The 21965-nt window shown below is 40.4% G+C and overlaps 2 protein-coding genes across 16 annotated transcripts in view; both read right to left on the bottom strand.

The window, feature by feature from the left end:
* The window catches only part of TNFAIP8 (TNF alpha induced protein 8), a 63060-nt gene extending 46718 nt beyond the window's left edge, over window positions 1-16342 (bottom strand). The window contains exon 1 of one of the 2 annotated variants that reach the window (XM_049796286.1): window positions 16264-16342. Coding sequence is in view for 1 of the 2 variants with exons in the window: in XM_049796289.1 (XP_049652246.1) it covers window position 16264 (1 nt within the window). In the remaining variant the exon portion in view is untranslated. The remainder of the gene's footprint in view (window positions 1-16263) is intronic. The other variant, XM_049796289.1, reaches the window with a different exon arrangement.
* A 1570-nt stretch (window positions 16343-17912) lies between these two features.
* DMXL1 (Dmx like 1) overlaps window positions 17913-21965 on the bottom strand; it is an 88521-nt gene continuing 84468 nt past the window's right edge. For all 14 annotated transcript variants that reach the window (XM_049796283.1, XM_049796268.1, XM_049796270.1 and 11 more), the window contains one exon: window positions 17913-21634. In XM_049796283.1, the coding sequence (XP_049652240.1) occupies window positions 21410-21634 (225 nt within the window). In that variant the 3' untranslated portion in view covers window positions 17913-21409. The remainder of the gene's footprint in view (window positions 21635-21965) is intronic.

Raw genomic sequence — 21965 nt, 5'->3', positions numbered from 1 at the left:
TTGGTTTCAGTCTATGACTGGAAAAGCTTGTGCTGATTTTAACATGCATCTGCTGAAGCATTTTCTTAACAGTTCAGATTCCTGGCTTCAAGTTCTCTAGTAAGGAAAGCAGTATCAGTCACCAGGGGATTCGTTTCCTTGCATAGTCTCTACAACAAATATATTCATTATTTTGCAAGAGGGCAAACAGCTGCACTTCCTGGAATGTGCTGTAACTAGTCATCTTTACCGCCAGGTAATGTTAGCAAAGCTCAATGCATTCAAAACCAAAACTGACGTTATGCGAAGGACGCTCTGTAAAGTTTCCTTATTATATGGCTATTGACAAAGTATGCTACCTTACAGCTATCCTGTGCCAGATGTTGTAGTTAACAAAGGAGGTGCTTTAATTGCTATTCTGAGTTACTGTTAGAATTTCATGCTAGGCTACACAAGTAACTTCAGCAGGGTTACAAATTTCCATAATTTTACCTCTGAAAAGCAGGTTTCTAATCTACATATGCTACCCAAGCAAGTGTGAAAAGGCCTGAAAGCACACGCTTCCCACGGCTGACAAACAATAAAGGTGTTCTCACAAGACAGGAAAGGTGCAGTCCCTGAAGCAGCACCTTTCTATCAAGACTATAAAGTGGAACCTGTGAATGTCATACGCCAGGAGTCACTCTCTGTGTTTCTGCGGTCAAGCTCTGCTTAACACCTACACTGGAATCGTAGGAAAAAACCCCACCAAAATAAGTAATACTTATAAAAATACACAGAACCGATCAAAAAATTCTGAATATAAATTTTTAAAACAACTCCTTTAAAAGCTATAGTACTCTGCACTGAACTGTATCTTTCTTCTAAACAATCTCAATAGAAGATAAGCCTTCTGTTTGAAGCTTCCAGAACTCATATGTAGATCTGGAAATGTTTCACAAAAAAATTACAAAATTCTTAAACATGTACATGATACCACAAGTCAAAAGCCATACAGTAACAATAGGATCTGGATGTTTTGTTGCTAAAACTTAAATGAATTAAGCCTCATGCAACCTGCATCTTCTTTTGCATTAGCAAGGAATGCCTCCTTTTGGAAACGGGACTCTATTCCATGTGCAGGTATGTCATTCTCAACAGGCAAAAATAATAAATATAATCAAGTCTTCCTTGAAAATTCTGACTACATTCCAGTGCTATAAAAGCCATTGAGGCTGTCACCTGCCACAGTTAAATGACCACTTTCACTGTTCTCACCTTACTTTTCCTTCCTAGAGGATTAAGGCCATGCATTGCTTTGCATAAAACTAAGTGTACTTTCCCTGAAAATAATACAGACTAGCAGGTCTTAAAGCAGAATAACTTGTGACTTTCACTATAGCGCCTTTCTTTCTTTTTGGAACCAGCTATTGCCTGCCTGTAACAGTTTAGCTGCACAGGTTAAGGACTGAGGTGGGAACTGCACATATATTCACACGCATGCAAGGGAATCTAAAATAAAAATAGGGGAAATTAGAAAACATAATCTGTTTTGCACTTTCTTTGTTATGATAAAGCAGCTATAACAACAGCTTAAACAATCAGACAGCTGCCATATATTTTCAACTCCAGAATAAACCATCTATAATGTACCACCCAATCCCTGAAAATAAAGGATTTAATGTTAACATTCTGTACTTACAAGTCTTAGAAATATGCAAAAATTATATTTGGATTTCTAAATAAGGACACCTAAGAGTACTAAATAAGATTAAGGCAATACCCACCAAAACTACACTAGGATAAAAGAGAAGGACTTGGGGGTACCAGCGGATGAAAAATTGGATGTGCACTCACAGCCCAGAAAGCCAATCATATCCTGGCCTGCATCAAAAAAAGTATGAGCAGCAGGTCAAGGGAGGAGATTCTCCACCTCTACACTCTCATGAGACCCCACCTGGAGTACTTCATCCAGCTCTGGGGCCCCCAATGTAAGAAGGACATGGACCTGTTAGAGCAGGCCCAGAGGAGGGCTACAAAAATGATCAGGGGGCTGGAGCACCTCTCCTATGAAGAAAGGCTCACAGACTTGGGGTTGTTTAGCCTGGAGAAGAGAAGGCTCCAGGGAGACCTTATAGTGGCCTTTCAATATATAAAGGCAGCTTATAAGAGAGATAGAGACTTTTTACCAGGGCCTGTAGTGACAGGACTAGGGGGACTGGTTTTAAACTAAAAGTGGATAGGTTTAGATTAGATACAAAGAAGACTTTTTTTTACAATGAAGGTGGTGAGGCACTGGAACAGGTTGCCCAGAGAAGCTGTGAATTCCCCATCCCTGGAAGTGTTCAAGGCCAGGTTGGATGGGGCTTTGAGAGCAACCTGACATAGTGGAAGATGTCACTGCCCATGGCAGGGGCATTGGACATAGGTGATCTTTGAAGGTCCCTTCCAACCCAAACCATTCTATGATTCTGACAAAAGTGAGAGCCCATAGTCAAGTTAAAAAAAAGAATGATAGGATGCTGCAGTTATCTCTGTACTAGGCATTTTCCCAAGAAAATTCAGGGTTAAAGGTTTGCTAAAAAAATATTTAAAGAGTTAAGAATGACAGTGTAGAGTCTGAGTATCTTGAGCAACTTTCTTCAGTCCTATAGCGATAGATTAACGGAATGGGGGGTGTGTGTGTGTGTGTGTGTGTGTGTGGATAATTAGTTTTTGAGAAGCAATTTACCTTGTGGTCCCAAGCACTGAAAAGCTTTAATCACAGTAATTTCTGTATGCTATTAATGCAGCAGAGAACACTGCTCAGACATATACTTGCTCAGTGTATGTGTAACTATATGCAGCTGTTACAGAGAAATTTAGAGAAACCTGTCTGGATTTGCACTCTGCAAAAAAAATCAAGAGAAAAGATATGAATCGTAAGGAGAAAGACAAATTTTAAAGCACCTTGCATTTAATGAATCAATTCAATAAACAAGCATGAAAAACAGGTGTCTGGGAAGCCCTCCTGTTTATAACAACATTTAGCCGAGTATGAATTACCTCTTAAACTGTATACAAAAATGGGTGTGTGTTAGGTAAGAAAACCACCTCAAATCATACTCAAGATCAAATATTATTGGTTACTGAAAACTCCTCATCTAAATGATTGCAAAACACAATAGAAATCAGGTTTCATCCAAACAGAAAAATCTGAACTGTTCCACTCATTTTGAGTAAACGGAGCTTAAAATTTCACAGAGAATGCTTTCCTCTACCAGACCCTTTTCAGCTTGGTTTAGGTTTGTTCAAAACAGACAACACTTCAACATACATAAACATATTTACCCTGGATCACACAACCAACTCTACAGCCACCAGCTATACCCACTATTCACTTGCACACCTCTACTATCAATACAAGATTTTGTGTACTCAAAGAGGAACCCATTTTCCTTTTGCATCGATTATTTCTTATTGGGTTATCTCAGGCTGCTTTCACCTTACACTGTTCAAATATCTCCAGGGGTTTTCTGAAGAAGAGCACAAGAAGGAAGAATTTAGTACAAGTCCTATAAGAAAGGATCACACAGACAACAGAAACTGCAAGGCTTGCTAGTCGAAGTAAACTTTTATATGTACATGGGTGTAAAATTAATTAGTTTACTTCCTTTAGAGCCCTGGAAAAAAAAAAAGGTACTAAGGGAGCAGGCAAGTTATTGCCTGAAGGCTTTCCACAGTTTTTTAATTTCATCTTCTTATTTCACTAGCTTATGTTAGAATAATTTCTCTAGTTTATATTCCCATTTTCTCTCAGCTGTTAAGATGGGCTGCCAAAATATCATTACTCTAACTTTTGTCCTAAACTACATGGATTTGTGAACAGCCTCGGGATTCCCATTTGAAGTATCAAAGCTACTCCATCAATGCCTTTTTATAGCTAAAAATTGTTAGTGCATAAATACCACACCTTGAAATAATTTTAAAGAAAAAAAAAAAAAAGGGCTAATGTTTTTGAAGCACTTCACCAACTTTTACTCCTTCAAAACAATCTTGCGTTGAAAGTTTCAAGAGCCAGGTCCAAAACAGGAGTTAGTTTTGCTATAAGGTGCCACTCTTCAAGTATTACAGAATAACTGATATACAATAATCACGTTCGTACAGGCAGCTATTTCCTATTTCTATTCTTACTGTATGCAGCTGAAGTCTTCACATACAGTAGCATAACTTTTGGGACATGATGGCCTGGCGTTGTGCTCTGCTGCCAGCTCAGCGCATGCTGGGAGTCCCAGAAATCAGAAGTAACAGGAGTTGTGGGAGCCCATCACGCTTGGATGTACCCCACCATCCTCTCTCATCACCCACCATACGTCTCTTATCTTCCACGTGGGTACTTTCAACAGCACATCTCCTAAAACTGTCATCAGACAAAACAGATGCTTCAGCTCTGAAATCAACTACACGTAGATACAACTTTTGTATGGCAAGTTCTGAGAGCTAGTTTCTCTACCACCATGCTATTTGGACAGACATAGTAATGAATGTACCAGGGAAATACCATCAAATTGTTGTTTGAGACTTATTTGTTCCTCAGGCAGATCCATTTAGGTGATCTGGTCTTCAGCTGCTTGTAAAGGACTGTGATGCCAAACTAAGGTGATCAGCACTGGTGACTTGAACAAGTGGTGAAACATGCTCTGTGGCCACACAAGGAGAACAGAGTTGATAATGTCACAATATGCTTTTTAACTGAAAATTCTAGCAGGGTCTAACAGGCCTTTGTATGTTCAATTTTGGAGAAAGTTATTGTTTTCCTAGTACTTTCTTTAAATAAAAGGGGTTGAGAGTAGGATGGGGGTTGTCCAGAGTACAGGATTTCCCCAGCTCTGACTATGAAGGGCTTCTGCTAACAGGACACATAGCTTTCAGCAAGCAGCCCTCGCTCCATAGCTTGAAAATCCTAATTATAATATGGTCTTATTTAAGGTATAAACAAGCTTAAGGCATGTTATTTTCAGGGTTACCCTGCAGCAACACTAAGCACCTCAACAAATTACCTCCAAATTAGTCAGGCACAGTAGCATTGCCCTTAAGGGAACTTCAGTTGAATTTACCTGAGTTGAGGAAATTAAGCAATGGTCACCGCTCTTCCTGCTGTCTGTGTAGCAACAATTGACAAAATGTTTATTTTTCTCAATTGTGCAGCACAACATCAGAAGTTCTGTACTTGGTCACCTGCCTGAATACAGGAGACAAAAATACCCCTCCCTGTCTGACACCGGAGCATTACTGAAGGCTTTGCAAGGCACTTTATGTGATGTGCCTGCCCCCCAGCAGGCCACCCCCAGAAGATGTGGGCTGCCCACAGCAGCCGTGGCACATCGAGTGCTTCTGCTCCATGCGTCCCTGCAGTCCAAGGCACTGCACCGGCTATGGACCCTCACAAAGAGCCATGCCCCAGTTGTGAGCTTCCATTCATGGTACAGGTGGGTCTGCCAGCTTCTCTTGACACAAGTATGTGCTCTAAAGCCAGCAAGCCTTGAACATGTTTTTACCATAGTGAAATTTCCTGAAGTGTTTTCAGCTCATATCCACCCAAAACAGAAATCATATCTAGAAAAGCTTTAGTTCACTGATTCTACCACTTTGTCATAGCAAGCCCTTTGTTCACAGAGCACAGAAAAAAAACCTGCACTGTCAGAGAGTTTCAGACTGTCACATTGGGTATCTAAACCACTTCTTCTGTAGCATGAAGAGGTTTTGAAAAAGACCTCTCTTCTGCCTGTCACTGTTATCAAATGTTTTTGATTAGCTTTAGGTTACTTTATTATGGTCTTATCCAGCTCTTCATATTAAGAAAAAAAAAAACACAACACAAACATACATGAAGTTTTTATTTTCAGTCTGGTTTTAATCTCAAGAAGTCCATTTAAGCTCCTCGAGACTTCTCCTTATCTCCATCCCAGAATTTGATCAAGTTCTGAATTGGCTCAAGTTCTGAATTGGCTCCTCCTAGCTAATTATTTAATTATTTCTCTGCCTATCTGTTAATTGCCATTCTTCTCCATCAATGTATTTATTGCCATCAAGACGCAGAACACCAACTTTGAGATTTTTGCTGTAACTATTCACTTTTTAAACAACGTGGTTGTAAGGCAAATAAAGGTGAAATTGGTCATAACTCTATTTTTAGCCCTGGTCTCCTGAGCTACTTTTCTCACATCAGTTGTGTCATGGTTTAACTCCAGCCAGCAACTAGGCACCACACAGCTGCTCGCTCACTCTTCACCCCTCCCAGTGGGATGGGGAGGAGAATTGAAAAACAAAAAAGTAAAACTAGTGGGTTGAGGCAAGAATGATTTAAAAACTGAAGTAAAATATAATACTAACAACAACAATAATAAAACATAATAATAATAGTAATAATTGTAATGAAAAGGAATATAACACATGCCCCTCCCAACAACAACAAAACCACAACACAACACACCCCTCCCGCCCAAACTCCCAGAAAAAACAAGTGATGCACAATGCAATTGCTCACCACCCAATGACTGATGCCCAAGCAGTGATCCTCGCCTCCCGGCCAACTTCCCCCAGTTTATATATTTGCCATGACATTTTATGGTATGAAATATCCCTTTGGCTAGTTTGGGTCAGCTGTCCTGGCTATGCTCCTTCCCAGCTTCTTGCCCACCTGCTTGCTGGCAAAGCATGGGAAACTGAAAAATCCTTAACTTAGGATCAGCACTACTTAACAACAACTACATCAGTGTGTTATCAACATTACCCTCACACTAAATCCAAAACACACTATACCAGCTACTGAGAAGAAAATTCACTCTAATCCAGTTGAAACCAGGACAAGTTGTAAAACTAGCAGATTGTTAAATTGTGCATGCTGCATTTAAGCTTGGCTAGTACAGGCATCCACTTTGTTATAATTTTAAGACTTAATTTCAAAGTCCACTGTAACAACACACTCTCCTTCCCCAAACTCAGTCACCTACACACAACCTCATGTGCCTGAGCAGAAAATAGCAGGTTTTATGACATGGTTTCCTGTGCACATGACAGCAGCACATACTCTGGTTCTAGGCCCTTGAAGGTTTTATAAGTCTCAAATGCTGACTGCCCATCGCTTGGACCCAAACACTCCGAAGACCATTTCAATACACCATGTTTACAATCAATGAACCTAAATACACGGCTTGATATGTAGAACTGGGTACTTCTTGTAAAGCAGGATCTTTACACAAATATGGGGTTTATTTTTTTAAACATCTTAAATTTTAAAGCAAGTAATTAGAAAATGAGTATGCTGAAATACTGAGAAACTTCTAAAAAACTGCAGATAACAAAAACCACAAAGCTTATTTGCACACACAGGTAAACAATATGTATTTAGGGATGCCAGGTGAGATGGACAGCACTGTACAAACTGCAGTAAATAGCAAGGGCCATGTCCTGTGCTCTTCATCTTCTGGTGTCACCTAGAACATACTTTCAACAGATGGATCTTTTTGTTAATAATCCAGACTTCCAGCACTCTCTCCTTTCCAGATTAATATCTGAGGTGGAAGAAACGTATAAACTGCCAATCATCTCAGATTACATTTGAACACCTTACAGGAATAAATAAAAACGTTCACAGTATTTTATTGCCTATCACTGACTTTGCATTCAGTAGTCCTCCTCATCTATTCCCCAGTTACCGTCCTAGTATTAACACCAAAGTTCACATTTCAAGTGACTTTAAACTATCCACCTGCATATTCAAAACCATTTGTACAGCAAATCCTGCTAGCAAATCGGCACAAAAACATTCAGTCGCAGTCAGCATACTTTCTGCATCATTGACCACTGTGGTGTTTTGCAGACCAGTACAACACAAATTCATAGCCTGAATTACATCGATTTCTCTACAATTGAAAGGTTAATCACATTTCCACTATTATTCAATGCTACATGTAACTTTTAATAAGTTTTCAAAAGCTCCAACATTTTAATGGATAATAAATTAAGTGGATGTGCCTGGAAATAATAAATTGAATTCACATAAAGTAGCAGATAAGACCTTGATATGAAATTCATGGAAATACAGAAGTATCACATAAACCATTTCTAGAATGATACCTTCAATCAAGAAACAATTCCACCTGTCAATATGTTGTCAACTACTAGGGGAAAAAAAGGGCTGGCAGCTAAAAAAAAAAAAAAAACCAAACAAAAAAACCAGTATCAATATTCCCATTACACTGGTTGTAGTAACAGATCTGTATGATCTTATCTCATTATTTCATCAGACAGGAAGCTAAAGCATTCTGTCATTTATCCACATTATTATTAACATTAAAAACTACCCAGTGATACAAGAAAAGAAAACTGTAGTCAAACAGAGAAAAACCATTAGCTTCCTCTCAGTGTGTTTAAATTATTCTGAAACTGCTGGAAACCACAGGAAGATGTCAGAAAAACATTGCTACGCTCATCATGGATCTACCTGAGAGCTCAGCAGGAGATATCCCTACAAATAAACCTCACAAATTTTATATAATTGCTTTTATTAACTTATAAGAAGTTGGGGGGAATACGAAATATTAAACCTGTTACCCCACCAGTGCAGATCTGTCCTTTAGTTCAAATGCAAGAGAATCAGTTTGCATCACAAGGTTAAAATAAAACAACACAGCTTCTTGATTTTATTATAGAAAAATGTGCTGATAATTTTTGTTACACAAAAATTTCAAGAACGGCACAGATACAAAAAGTCATTGAGCTGTATTATTCCATATTTCACTGTAATAATAGCCATAACTAAACAGATAAAGAGAAATGTTATCAACTGTTTTCTTCTAACTTGACTTGCAAAGTTTTGGACAGCTAAGCAAACTTCAAGGTTCCTAAAATAAGCTCAGTTTTTTTATCTCTTGGTCTACCCTCTATTTACATTCTCCTTTTCTTCCCTGTATCTCATGCAAAAGGTTTCTAATTTTTAATCTCATAAAAAATATAATGAAGTTCCAAATGCCACTACCCCCCCCAGCTGTTTACAAAACCATTCCAATCACACCAAAAAGATAACATAGCTAAAGTGCTAGCAATACTATAAATAAGACCAAGGCTAGACTATTTGAGAGACAGGTTTTAGGTCTGAAATCTTAAACACTACAATTTGGAGGCCCAACAGCAGCAAATTATTTTCTTCAATATAAACTCAACAATTAAAATATATCAAGGATATAAAGCTTTATGTAGGCTGGCAAGGTACCCTCAGAAGGGGAATTTTTAAAAAAAACAAAAACAAAAAACAATTCTACAGCTAGTAGTCATAAAGATAGTACTATGCGCAGCAGGATTAGACAAAAACTTAGCATCAACATTTATTGACTATAAAACACAAAGATGAGCTGGAATTTAAAAAATATTTGCTGAGCAATTTTTGTTGTTTTTTGTTTCAGCTTGCAAAGAAGCATGAAATACAAAATTCAGCTGAAGTGCAGCCAATAAAATGCAGAGTTCTTGTTCCAAATTGAGGAGGAAGGATGTGTGGTGAGCTGAAGATGGGCAAAGATTCCTCCACAGGACTTGAAAATTGCTTTCATACACTAAAGAAAATAGGCTAAGTGAATATACCAACCAAATACTCTTCTACCAAATAGTGGAAGGATATCATAAACAAACACATATCTAATTATGAATACTCTAAATTAGCTCAACAATTAGGACTAAATTACAGGCTATTTAACTAGACTTACCTTATCTAGGATTTTTTATGCCTGTGTGTACTTACCACTTGGACAGTACCTTCTACAGCACATGAGTCAGAAAGTCACAGGTATCTTCTAGTACCAACTAGTATTGCTCTACAACATTCTGAAACCACAGTATCTAAATAAACAAAAAGCTACAAAATGTTTGCAAAAGATGGAGGTATGGTTTTGCTACATATTTCATATTAATTAACCACAATATGCCAGAGAGAGCTCTAAAAACTGACTGCTTCATACAGAACTGTGATGCTTTATTAATAATAATTAGCAGAGCAGCAACTTCCTCTTCATTCCTCAAGGCAAAGCAGCACCAAAACCCCCTTCATAACTATTTGTATAAAAATAATAGTAGGACACTTTCAGTAAGTCAAGAGGCAGTTAATTTCTTTGGACATTATAACAAAAAAAGTTGAACCATACTTTAGGAGCATTTTGCTATTTGTGTCCAGTGACACCAATGACTTGGTTACGTCTTAGATTTCTGCAGAACTGGTGAAAGCAGGAAGTTAACATTTTGTTTCTTCTAGGACTGAGCAACAGCAGCGATATGTTTATGCTTGGAGTGCTTGCTAGCACACCCATCCAACAGAGTTCTGACAGAGAATGCTCCTCATCACCTGAAACCTACTTTTAATAACTTTTTTTCAGGATTTCCAGATTAACTTCCAGAACTTCAGCTTTACCTGTAGTTAAAATAAGTTCTTCTGGCAAGTATGATATTCTGCAGTAATGCCGACATACTTTTGATAGCTCAGTACTACGTATCAAATTGGAAGTGGCTGACACTGCTATATGGGAATTGGGTCCAAAACAACTTACTTCAGCTAGAAACTAAAGGGAAATTAATCTTCATAGAGAATCAGAGTGGTTATATTTCCCAATCAGTCATTGAAATGTGGTAGCAATTTGTTTGATAAACTACACTTTAGCATGTCTTTGAATAAAATTATTATCTCCTTCTTAAACATTTTTTTTTCCCCTAGCAGATGAAAGATTTTCTTCGCCTCCCTGGATCACTTATTACTTAATTACTTAAAATGCCTTTCAAGACAGCCAATTTTACAACATTACCTGGGTGTCGTATGTATGCTGGAGAAGATAGAGAGCTTGAAAATCAGTTACTTGTAACCAGAGGTTTTTTATTTCCTTCACAAATTAGGTATTCAGCTTCAAAGCTCAAGAGACAAATGTTTGAAAATAACCAAGTGCAGGTATGCTTTCTCAGTTTAGAGCATATTTTCCCACTTCTCAGTACCTTACAGTTTAATATAGTCCATCCTTTTACACATTATTGCCTCATAAAGGAGTAACACGGACTATAGTTACAGGTTTTTCTTCAGTTCAGCTATTTAGGACAGCCAATCCTGAATACATTGGAGCCCCAGTAACTTCTGCAGCCAAAACACTCAACAAGAAAAACCATATTGTCTCTATAAAGATATTCAATTAGCAGAAAGTTAGTTTATAGATATCGGATGAAGACACAGTGAAGTAAGCACATAAAATCTTCAACTATTGAACACCAGCCACTTTTGTTTAAAACAGTTTACTTTGCTCTCCTACTTCCTGAATTGCTCTCAAGACCAGCTCCTTAGCAAGGACACAGCACTCAGACATGCTCCCATAAAGCTGCAATACTAAAGCAAATACTAAGCCATTCATTGAGGAAGGCTTAAGCACACCACACAATAAAAATTTTGCTATTGATCCAGCTAACAAATATCATATTCGTATGCCAAACATATTTTCCACCAATTCATTCTGAATTCTGGGGCCTCCAGACACAAACACAAAGCAGGCCAAATACTCTGCTGTGGATGTAGAGTGCAACCCATTGCTCACACACACCTCCTCCAGATAATTTATCAACTACCACCCATGATCAGACATGTATCCAAATAACTGCCATTAGCAATGACTGCACCCAGCCTGATTTCCATAGGATAACACTACAGTATTCTTTGCTGCATTATTCAAAAAATGGGAAGAAAATGCTGGGGTTTAACGTGTCTAGTTTTGCTGATCCTGTAAAATAAATTGCACTTCAGAACTAAATTATTTAAAAATACCCAACCCTATTTCTGGAAGAAAAAATGAGATCTTGGATTAAGCCAGCCATATTTAATACTAAAATTCACCCATTAGGAGATACGCTTTTAGCCAAAGAGAAAGCATTGAAAGAAATGTAGATTTTGGTACTGATATCTTCTGGACTTAATCCTCAGCATATATCCTATTAATTTACGAATGCCAACTAATGGTTTTATCATTTAAAAGGCACGTAACACCTCGGTTTCCAAACAAAAACAGAACCGAAATTAATGAATAGCTTTAGCTTGCATTATTTAAAGTCTATGTATTTTATTTGATACTCCATCTCACATACCTGCTTTACTAAATTCAAGGCTGCTGCAGAGATCCCAGGAACCACCACAGTGAAACAAAGAAAAAGAAGGAAGTGTTTTGGCCTCAAGTGACCGTGTCAATGATCAGTTCAGAAAACAGCATCTGAAGCGCGGGATTATCAGCTTCTAATTTAAATCGTCTATTCTGTACTCTTCCCCTTCTTTGAGACTTGTTAGAGATGCTAATGAAAAAGGTGCGTGCTACTGCTTTGCAAATTACATACCTCAGTCTCAGGGCACAGAGCTCACACTTCTCAGTGGGGGTGAGGTCAGTGTATGTTCAAGTTAAAAAAAGGAAATTCTGGTTTGAGCAAAGCATTACTCGAGAAAGAGAGTGTATAAATGCCGAGTGCCCCCTTCTTGCTCACTTGCTTAACTGACAAAATGCCATCTTAACTTCTACTTGACCACACATAACGTTTATTCTGGGTCTCATGATCTGAAGATGCTGGAGGCAGAAGGGAACACACACCCCCCCCGTAACTAATTTCAAGCCATACTCACTTTCTTTATCAAGTCAGTTTCAAATAAAGAGGACTCAATTTTCTCTTACATCACAGTTGAAAAATGTTGCAAACATTTCTATTACTGATCAAATAGACAACATGGCTGCTCATGGCTGTGAGCATATAGACACAAAAAAACCCCAAACCAACCCTAAAAATTCCCTAGGTTACTTTGCCATTAAATCATCAGCTCCTAGAGCACCACATTCTGTGTATTGATACTCCAAACAAAAGGCAAGAGTACTAGAATTTGTTAAATTGAGATACAAATCACTGGAATATGTCTTGATGCTTGTTCAAGATATATTTTATACAAGGTATACATTTCCTGTGAGAAAATTCTTCCAATATACTTGTCAGTTAGATTTTGTTTTGTTCATCAGATCAACCTGATCCACAAACCTAACTTAAAGCATAAGAAATTTTTCAGTGGCGGAAGATAAAAGTAGTTTGAATGATCTACCTAAAGGTGGGAGAATACAAGAAAGAGCAAGAAACATACGTACAAAGAATGAAAAAAAAAAAAAAAAAAAAAAAAAAAAAGAAAGAAAGAAAAAAAATAAAGCAAGCAAAATACAGTCGAAATGCCTTGCATTGTATCTCAGTGGTGTAAGAAGTTGTAACCCAAATTTACCCAGACAGTAGCAAAAGCTGCACTAGAAGGTAATCAATACAGTAAAAACGTGGTGGGTTTTTTTTTTTTTTAGTATGTAGGGAAACATACTACCAACCATTTAGATTAAGCAGGCAGTTTAAGTGGGTATATCCAACTTTAAGATCATGACAAATATCAGTTGGTAACTTTTTTTCCTTTTTATCTTTTTACTGTTCATGTATAAGAATTAATAAAGAAATTAAAGGGGAAGTTCTAGGCCAAAACCTCTACTGAGAGGTAAACTCAAGAGTGAACACCTGCAACCTAGAAGAAAATTCATGATAAAGATGTAACTTATCTCGAACCAGCTACTGTTTACACACCGTACTTTGTTACTCAGTACTTTTGTTATTTATATAAAAGTGTTCTCTAAGGATGCATTGTCTGCTTTAAAGGTTATTAGGCATTTTATGGTCCCTCGCTTGGAGGGCTCATCTTGACATATTGTAACAAGAAGTTGAGGGAGTTTGAGATTTCTCAACGATTTGATTATTTCCTCAGCTATTTGAAGCAGCAATTACTATTCTTTACCTAGCAGCAAGTATTTAAAGAAAACTCAAAATAGGCAAATTAAGCCACAAAGTACACTGAAATCTAGGTTTAAGTCAGATTAGGCTAGTTACTATTGAGCGGAAACGAGCAGCTTCCTGTTTTCAGGGCAAACAGCGAAGGACTTCCATTTCAAGCCTCAGTGCTTTGTCCTCCTGCAAAGATCTGCACCATAACCTATGTTTTGATAATATTCCATGTGAAGTTTGCTTCCAGGTTATATAAAAATTAGTATGTAAATGTACTAGAACATTTTAGTTCCTTCTTCCTGCTTCTAAGCATGTTCCAAGTTCACCAAATTTTGTCTTCCAAATAAAGGTCTTAGACCTCCTTCCACTGCAAAACTCTTCTTCTCTGGATTTTTTTTCCATACCAATTCCTGTTTAGATCCTCCGCAAACTTTTATATGGTTTATTTGACAGAGAGCAGATAATTCCCACCTCTTAGAAAACAGACTTCTGGGATGAAGCAGTGAGAAATAGCTAAACACCTTCTCCTCACACTTGAGTAGCTGATTCCCTTGAGGATGGTTTTTTTTTCTCCTCCACATTATCATTTTTCAAATGAGGCAAAGGTAGAAATGTATCCTTTTCATGTAACATGCAGTACACGCATCCTTTGCTTGTTTATTTAACTGCAAACACGCGATGTTACATTATTGCACTGTTAACACCTGGCAACAATATAAGTAGCAGGATGAGAAAGGGAACACATTCAGCCTCATTTCAAAGTTTACTAAAACACTCATTAATCACTGCAAGGTAGAAATAACAATCAGAAACTGCCACCAAAAAGACAGACAGATTCCTGACAAAAGCCATTAAATGGAGGAGTTATAAGCCACACAGAGTGTTCATGGCTTTTCCTGCTTTTAAACAGCATCCACCTATCTAACGCGCTTCCCACCACGGGAACAGGAGCGGTGTGCAGGATCAGGACCCCGACTCGGCACGTCTATGCCTTTATAGATATAGTAGAGCGTGACCTGTGCTGCCCCTGCAACACCTGCCCGGGGTCTGCCAACTCTGGATCTCACAGCGATGCCCACAAGCGATTCGCTTCACACCAGCGACGATTTCCAGACCAGACCCGTGGTCTCCGGCAACCGAAAGGCTAGTCCGCCGTCGCAAGGGCTGCAAGCGCCCGCCTCCGCTGTCAGCGCTCTTCCAAAGCAAATTTCCTATTCGGAGCTGACAAGAGATAGGCAGAGCGGGCAGCAGCCAACCCAGCCAGAGAGGGCAACGGAGAGCTCCTCGTCTGGGGTATCCCGGCTGCTCCGAGAAGCTTTGACAGGGCAGTTTGTAACGTGAGTAGTTTCACTAGCCGGTTACGTGACACAATTTGCAAAGGAGCGTAACCGAAACAAGGCACGTGCAGAGCGAAACATCATTCGGACTGCATTTTGCTTTACCAATGCATACGGGTAAGATCGGGAACCTGCACCTCTAGAGAGGCGCAGACCTCCAGCGTGGACAGTCTGACCGCCCGCGTTTCTAAAAAGGAAAAAAAAAAAAAAAAAAACCCACGCTGAACCGTGGCCTCTCTTATTTAATTAGCGGCACGTAAATACGATACAAACGAATTTTACCGGCAGAATTTTTGCTACCAGTACTTCTAAACCAGACTCGCGCGCCTCAGAAAACTTCGTCGTTTACCAGCACCGCGCAGAGTTCAGCCGTGTTACCATGCTCGCTGCCTCTGCCTCAACAGCTGCAGATCTGCTTTGTGCGAGCTCCAGCTCACCCTGACGAGGGCGACGGCCCGCTCCGGGCGAAAGAAGGAGTACTTCCCAGAAGAGCCGAAAACTGCCCCGCTGCCCGGGAAGGGCGATAGAGGGAAGGCGGGCGGCGAGGCTTCCCCGAACAGAAACCCACGTACGGCTTTCCCCCAAATACGTCTTCGCCTGACCAAACTCTCAACGTGGGTGCTTGGGGCAGCTCTCACCGGGAGAGCCGCTCCGAGGTGCTGCCGGGCTCCGCACCGCGCCGAGAGCCGCCGGGGCGCGCCCCCCGCCCCGGCCCCGGCCCGGGCCCCGCGGGGGCTGCCCGAGTTCCGCTCCGGCCACCGCCTTTCGCCCCCCACGCTGAAACCGGAGTAACTCCGGGGCGGCGCCGGGAAGCAGAGCCGGGCTCCCGGCGCCGCCCGGGGGTCCGGCCACCTGCAGCCGCCGGGCGGCCAGCTCCCCCCTTCCCTCCCTCCCTCCCTCCCTTCCTTCCTTCCTTCCCTCCCTCCCTCCCCCGGCCGCCCCCTCGGCGGGGAGGCTGCCGGGGCACCGCCGGGCTTGCCAGGCCCCAGCCCGCCCTGCCGCCCGCTGAGGCGCCGCCGGGCGCGGGCCCGCCCTGCCAGCGGCGGGGGCCCGCTCCTTCCGCCGGCGCGCCGGGGAAGGGGCTGCCCGGTGCGGCGGGGACGGGACCCCGCGCAGCGGCGGCACTTACTGCGTGGGCGCGGAGCGGGGGGCGGCGGCGCCTCCTCGGGGCTGGCGGCGGGAGCGGCGGGAGAGGCGCTGCCGAGGCGGTGCGGGCGCGGCGGAGGCAACCCCGGCTCCCCGCGGGACGGGGCGGGGCGGGGCGGGGCGGGGCGGGGCGCGGCCCTGGCGAGCGGGCGGGAGAGAGACTGCCCTGCCCTCGGCGGGCCGGCGCCGCCGCTCGCCCCGTGGCCGGAGGGGAGGGGGAAGGCGGGACGGCCCCCCGCGGCGGGCGGCGGGTCGGCGGCGTCCCCGTCGTCAGTCCCCCCCCCCCGAATCCCCCCCGGGGCAAGCGGCCCGTAGGGCCACGGGGGAGCGCGGGCGGCGGGCAGACCGGCGCGGCGGGAGGCGGTTCCGTTCGGCTGCCTGCCTTCCCCCCCCCGCCCCGGGGCACGCACCGAGCGAAGCACCAGGTGGAGGCGGGGGGCGAAACAGGCATTCCTGCACGGGAAACCGGAGTGGCGGTGCCGGATTTTGGGCACACCTTTTCTTTGCTTCTTTCCCTGCTTTGCTACCAAAGGACCGGTTAAAATTACGGCAAGGGCAAACCCTAAGTAAAATTGTTCTTTCGTCCCACCGAGCTGTACGTCGAGGCATAGAGGCAGCAGCTTGCTGCCCAGTGCGTAACCAGAGTACGAGCACTCGTCTTTGCATCTCTTCGAGAGGTGGCAAAACGGGAGAGGTGCCGTTCCCCAAGACCTTCACAGGCTTTCAAGTTTGAATGAAACAGACAAGGCGTTGAAAACGTTAGTTGTGGCGATGCCTTGAAGAAAGGCATGACAAGGAAAACTTCACTCTATCGCTGTAGTGAACTTTTGCTTGCTTGAATAACTTGGAAATTTTGCTATGTACAAATAAGATAAGAAAACCTTGAGTTTTGTCGATGGTATGCGCCAAAGGCACCAACAAACAAGAGGCCTTGGGCCCCGATGTGCGTCAACAGACAAGAAGCCTTGGGCCCTGACGATAAGCCTCGGGTCCTGCTGAGTTTTTGTAATTAAAACCTGCCAAGGCCAGGTAACTAGGAAAAAGAGATGACCCACATTGCGCATGCCCAAAGGGCGGACACTATGTAAACGATAGCATGAATATGCATATGACTAGAATAATAAAAAATTTGTTCACTGTAGGTAATGGTGTGCATGATAGGTGGAGCGATCCCCCACGCACCCAGCACTGCAATAAAGAACGCCTGTTTTCTAAAACTGCAAAATCGAGTCTTAGAGAGTTTCTTTAACCAGCCTTCGGCAACAGTGGAAGAAAGTGACAGAAAGCACCATCGCTGCATCAACCTCATTCCACTGAGAAATGACTTAGAACTGATAATAACTGATAGTTATACACTGAATTAAAAAAAACAAAACAAAAACCACCAAAACCCAAACACCTGCCCTCCCCCCCCCCCCAAAAAAAAACATCAGAAAGCTAATACATGGAAAGCTAAGGCATTAAAACAAACCAAAAAAACCAACCAAACAAACAAAAAAAACCAAACCAAAAAACACCAAAACCACAACAAAAAAATCCCCCCCCCCCCCCCAAAAAAAAAACAGGAAAGGAAAAAGATCAAAACCATGCAGATTTTAGAGCTAAAAACAGGGAGGAATAAGAAACACTAAGAAACTTGGTAAATCAATATCTTTATTTTATAGAAAGTAGCTTGATCAGTGTGCTGAACCTGCCATTAGAGGTGGTTTTGCTATTTTTTAGCAAAAATAAACATTTGAAAAAATTACCTTGGAGAACATATCGTCTCCAAGCTTATTTCCTTTTAATCACTGTTGCTTTTTTCATACCTATTGCAACTAAACTAACACTGGGTGCTCTTAAGAGGAAGGGAGTGGTACCTAATGTAGGATATCTCAACAGTTTTGTTTCCTATAACTGGTAGCAAGATTCCTAAAATGCAGTAGGACATGTATAAGCTCACCTTGTGCCACAGCAGTGTGGTACAAAATATGCATCTATTTCACTCTCCATCTTTCTCCATAAACATCCTGCAACATCAGCTGTCAGCTGAGTATCTTCTTGTTAAAAGTCACACAGCAAGCCAGTTTAAGTACCCAGATGGCCAGAGGTTTAACTCTCAAAAGTTACTAAAGTAACAGTAGAGAACTTGGATCATCTATCCGTTTGAGATAACTGAATCAATTAGCAACACAAGAATGACACACTCTGATTGCATTATGTATTGCTACAAAGACAAACACAAGTCACAACAGCTTGTCTGTGATAGTTAAAAGGGACATTATCAACTATAAGACAAGTTATTTTGTCTAGACATGGAATTATTGTTGATTATGCACTGGTAAATGCAAATTTTAATGTCAATTTGTGCACATGGCTACTTCAAGCACAGAACCCTGGGTAGCTACTATTACCCTTCTGTTTGAGTAACTTGCATAGCAACAGGGAGAAAGCATTAATTGCTGGAGGACGAAAGTTGGTGGAAGTTAAGGGCAACAGCTGGAAGAGCTGTACTGAGTTCAGTCTTCCCTAATGAATAGACTTAAAGTTGACAGTGTCCCTTTACAGTTTCAAATACAACAGAAGTTAAGTCATTTTGATTCCATCATTACAAGAAAGCTATCGATAATTTGACTTACAATAATTGTTAAACATCAATTAACTTTATACAAGCAAACAACCCATTTGCAAATGAAGTAGCAGCAACATGGAATTCTAGACGGTTGAGTTTCTGCAGGATTTATTGGGAAGATTATGAAGGTGTGGCAAATACATTATGATTTTTACATAATTTAGTTTTGAGAGTAGCTTATGGTAACTATAACATTATTGAAAATGCCTGCTTACAGTCAGTACTTTTCCGGTATAAGTGTAAGTTTGCCAGGATTATTCATAGTGCAGCTCTACTCAGAAAAATAACAACATTGTATGTCTTGGCAAATTACATATAAAATCTGCTCAGGTCGCAGATAAGACAGCTTTCTGTAATTGCCAGTACAATAAACTGAGCTTGTAATATTAAAGCTAATGAGATACAAATGTTTAAGGACAAAACATCACGGACATCATTAAATAAAGTTGCCATGATTTTTGCAAATTTTCCTTTTCTGAATGTGACAGTTAGTTCAGTGGGTGCATAAAATTAATGCATGTATATTAGCAGCTACAAAAATCAGGGTTTCAGTCAATGCTCAAGGAGTGTGCTAGTGTTGACTCCATTGTTCTCCTTTCATAAAGATAAGGAATACTAGAAAGTCAGCCACTGAGAAGATATAACATATGCTTTGGGCAAGTCTATTTTGTAAGGTGGTGTCACTTTTAGTCAGTCACTTTTCTGGACCATCACTGTACTTAAACTGTTTTGACATCAATTTTGACTTCAATCTGTAAGTGTTGTGGAAGAACAATTACAATTGAACAGCTGTACCAGTTTGAAATGCTGTCACATGTTTCTCCATGGCAAAAGATTCACATTCTTTTTATTGCACAATTTGAAAATTCAGATTATGTGCATAAAAACCTTCATAGTGTTTGCACTGCAACTTGCGAAACATACATTTAAAATGACCCTAATACGTTTTACAAAATCTTTTTAAACAATTTTATATTCTTAAGATAAAAGCATCCTGAGAATGTTACAAAGTTCATTTTACAAGCCCTTCATTTCTGCTATGCTTTATTTATCCCCATAGTTCCTAATTTGACAAGTTTATTTTACAGTTAATATCTTGGTGCTATATTTCACAAAATATCTTTTAGCAAAAAGTACACCATTGGCATTCAAGTAATCCAGCCTCACATCTAATTTACAAATTAAACCTTTGTCAAGCTCTCAAGTCAGGAAAAGTAAACCACAATACTTACAGAAAAAGTTTTTAGCTGACTAAAAAAAAAAAAGTAAAGGCTTTGTGCATTAATAATTTGGTCAAACATTGAAGTTACCGAGTTTAATATTTTGGCAAAAAAAATCCATCTATCCTTTTCAAAATTCTTTTCTTTCATTTTACACCAGATGTAAACATACAGTACAAAGACTGACAGTATTAAAGTACTTTGCTGTTGAACTTCTTTCCTTTTTCTTTTTTAAAGTACTTAGGAAAAGCAGAGAAACAAGAATGTAAGTGCTAATAATCAACTGAGTATCTTTGGGCTAAATAAAAGTCTTACTGGAAAAAATGTAAAAATAAATTAGCTTGTGGTTTTTTGTTTTTTTTCCTCTACAGACATGTAAATAAATAGTCTTTGAAGAAATTCTAGTGCCATATCCTAAAGCAGTATCTTCCTGTATCTTTTTGATCAAGATTAAAGCTTCACACATAATCTTGACTATTTTATCAGGAAGATATCCATTAATATTTACATATTTTTGTAAAGGGAGTGTTCAGGGTTAAAAATATATTTCTTTCTAATAGGTAAGCCTGCCATCCTGATGGCAGTGATTCAAGCTATAGAACAGAAGACAAGTTACAGAACATCCTTCAGTTTCTTAGACCCTAGACCAGAGGAAGGAGATCAGGCAAGTTAGAGAGGTAAACAGCCTGGATTCCAGGAATGGAGACAGACAGTGGCTCGTTATATGAATGCTTGCATGGCCAGGAGTATCTACTCATACAGGCTTTGTTTCTCTTCTACACATAGGTATAAATTTTTATTGTCAGCTGACTAAACAAGTTTAGAAGAGGGACAGTTAGGGTTGCCACAGTGAAAAAGAATAACATTATCTAAGGTTTCCATCTGGACAGACCTGCTTTTAGAAGGCGGCCAGGTGTTGAATATGAGCAGACACTATGCCCAGATGGTGCACTCCAGGTGGGAGTGTAACTACCTCAAAAGGAAGAATAAACCCCTTCAGCAACACCTTAGTAATATTATAAGCATATAATTCGGAGTCACATATAGCTTTTATTTTAGGCAATGATCAAAATCTGAAGGACCTTGTTAATCTTTAAGGCATCAGTGCATCAAGGACTAAAAGCTCCAGGCAACAAATATGGGCAACAAAAAACAAAACCCCCAAAAAAACCCAAAAGAAAGCGCATCTTTGTGGCACAAGCTATCATTGTGTATCTGCTTTGTTGTCTAGTTCCAGGAGAATGATTTTCAGGGATGGCAGAAGGGGAATGTTATACATGGTTCTGAAAAAAATAATATTAGATCATAAATTTAACATCATTTTTTAACACATCATTTAAAGGGCTGAATCTATCGGGCAAGATTCTCATCTTTACTGTTCCATCAGCACCACAGGAGAATATGTGATTTGCTGGTCCTGTTTCAATTTGCATGACTCCTGTCCCAATGTTTCTGAAGAGAGACTGTCGGGCATGCTCATTGATGAAAGTGTGAAGAAGACTGAATGTAGACAGACTCCACACCTGAAAAAGCATCAAAACATCAATCTCTTATAAGGCTAATTACCATGATCTTAAAATTGACCAGTAATGAGTCATGGAGAAACTGGACTACCTTTTGCATTAATTTTTCAGACACTAACTGTAAAAGAAAAAGATATGTAGCAATCTGTAATGACACAGATATAGAATATTAATATTCATTTTATATAATAAGGAATATATATGGGGACTAAGGTAAGACTAACTAAAAGGAGGACTGCAAGATAACACTAACATTTCATAACTAAATTAGAAAATGTGAAAGTCAGGGTTGAGAACAAAGGCAGAACATATGACATAATTATTCCACACC

The sequence above is a fragment of the Accipiter gentilis genome, chromosome Z, assembly GCF_929443795.1.
Source record: "Accipiter gentilis chromosome Z, bAccGen1.1, whole genome shotgun sequence".
NCBI classification, from domain to species: domain Eukaryota; kingdom Metazoa; phylum Chordata; class Aves; order Accipitriformes; family Accipitridae; genus Astur; species Astur gentilis.
The sequence above is the reverse complement of the archived record's forward strand: the minus strand, read 5'-3'. Positions and strand labels throughout refer to the sequence as shown.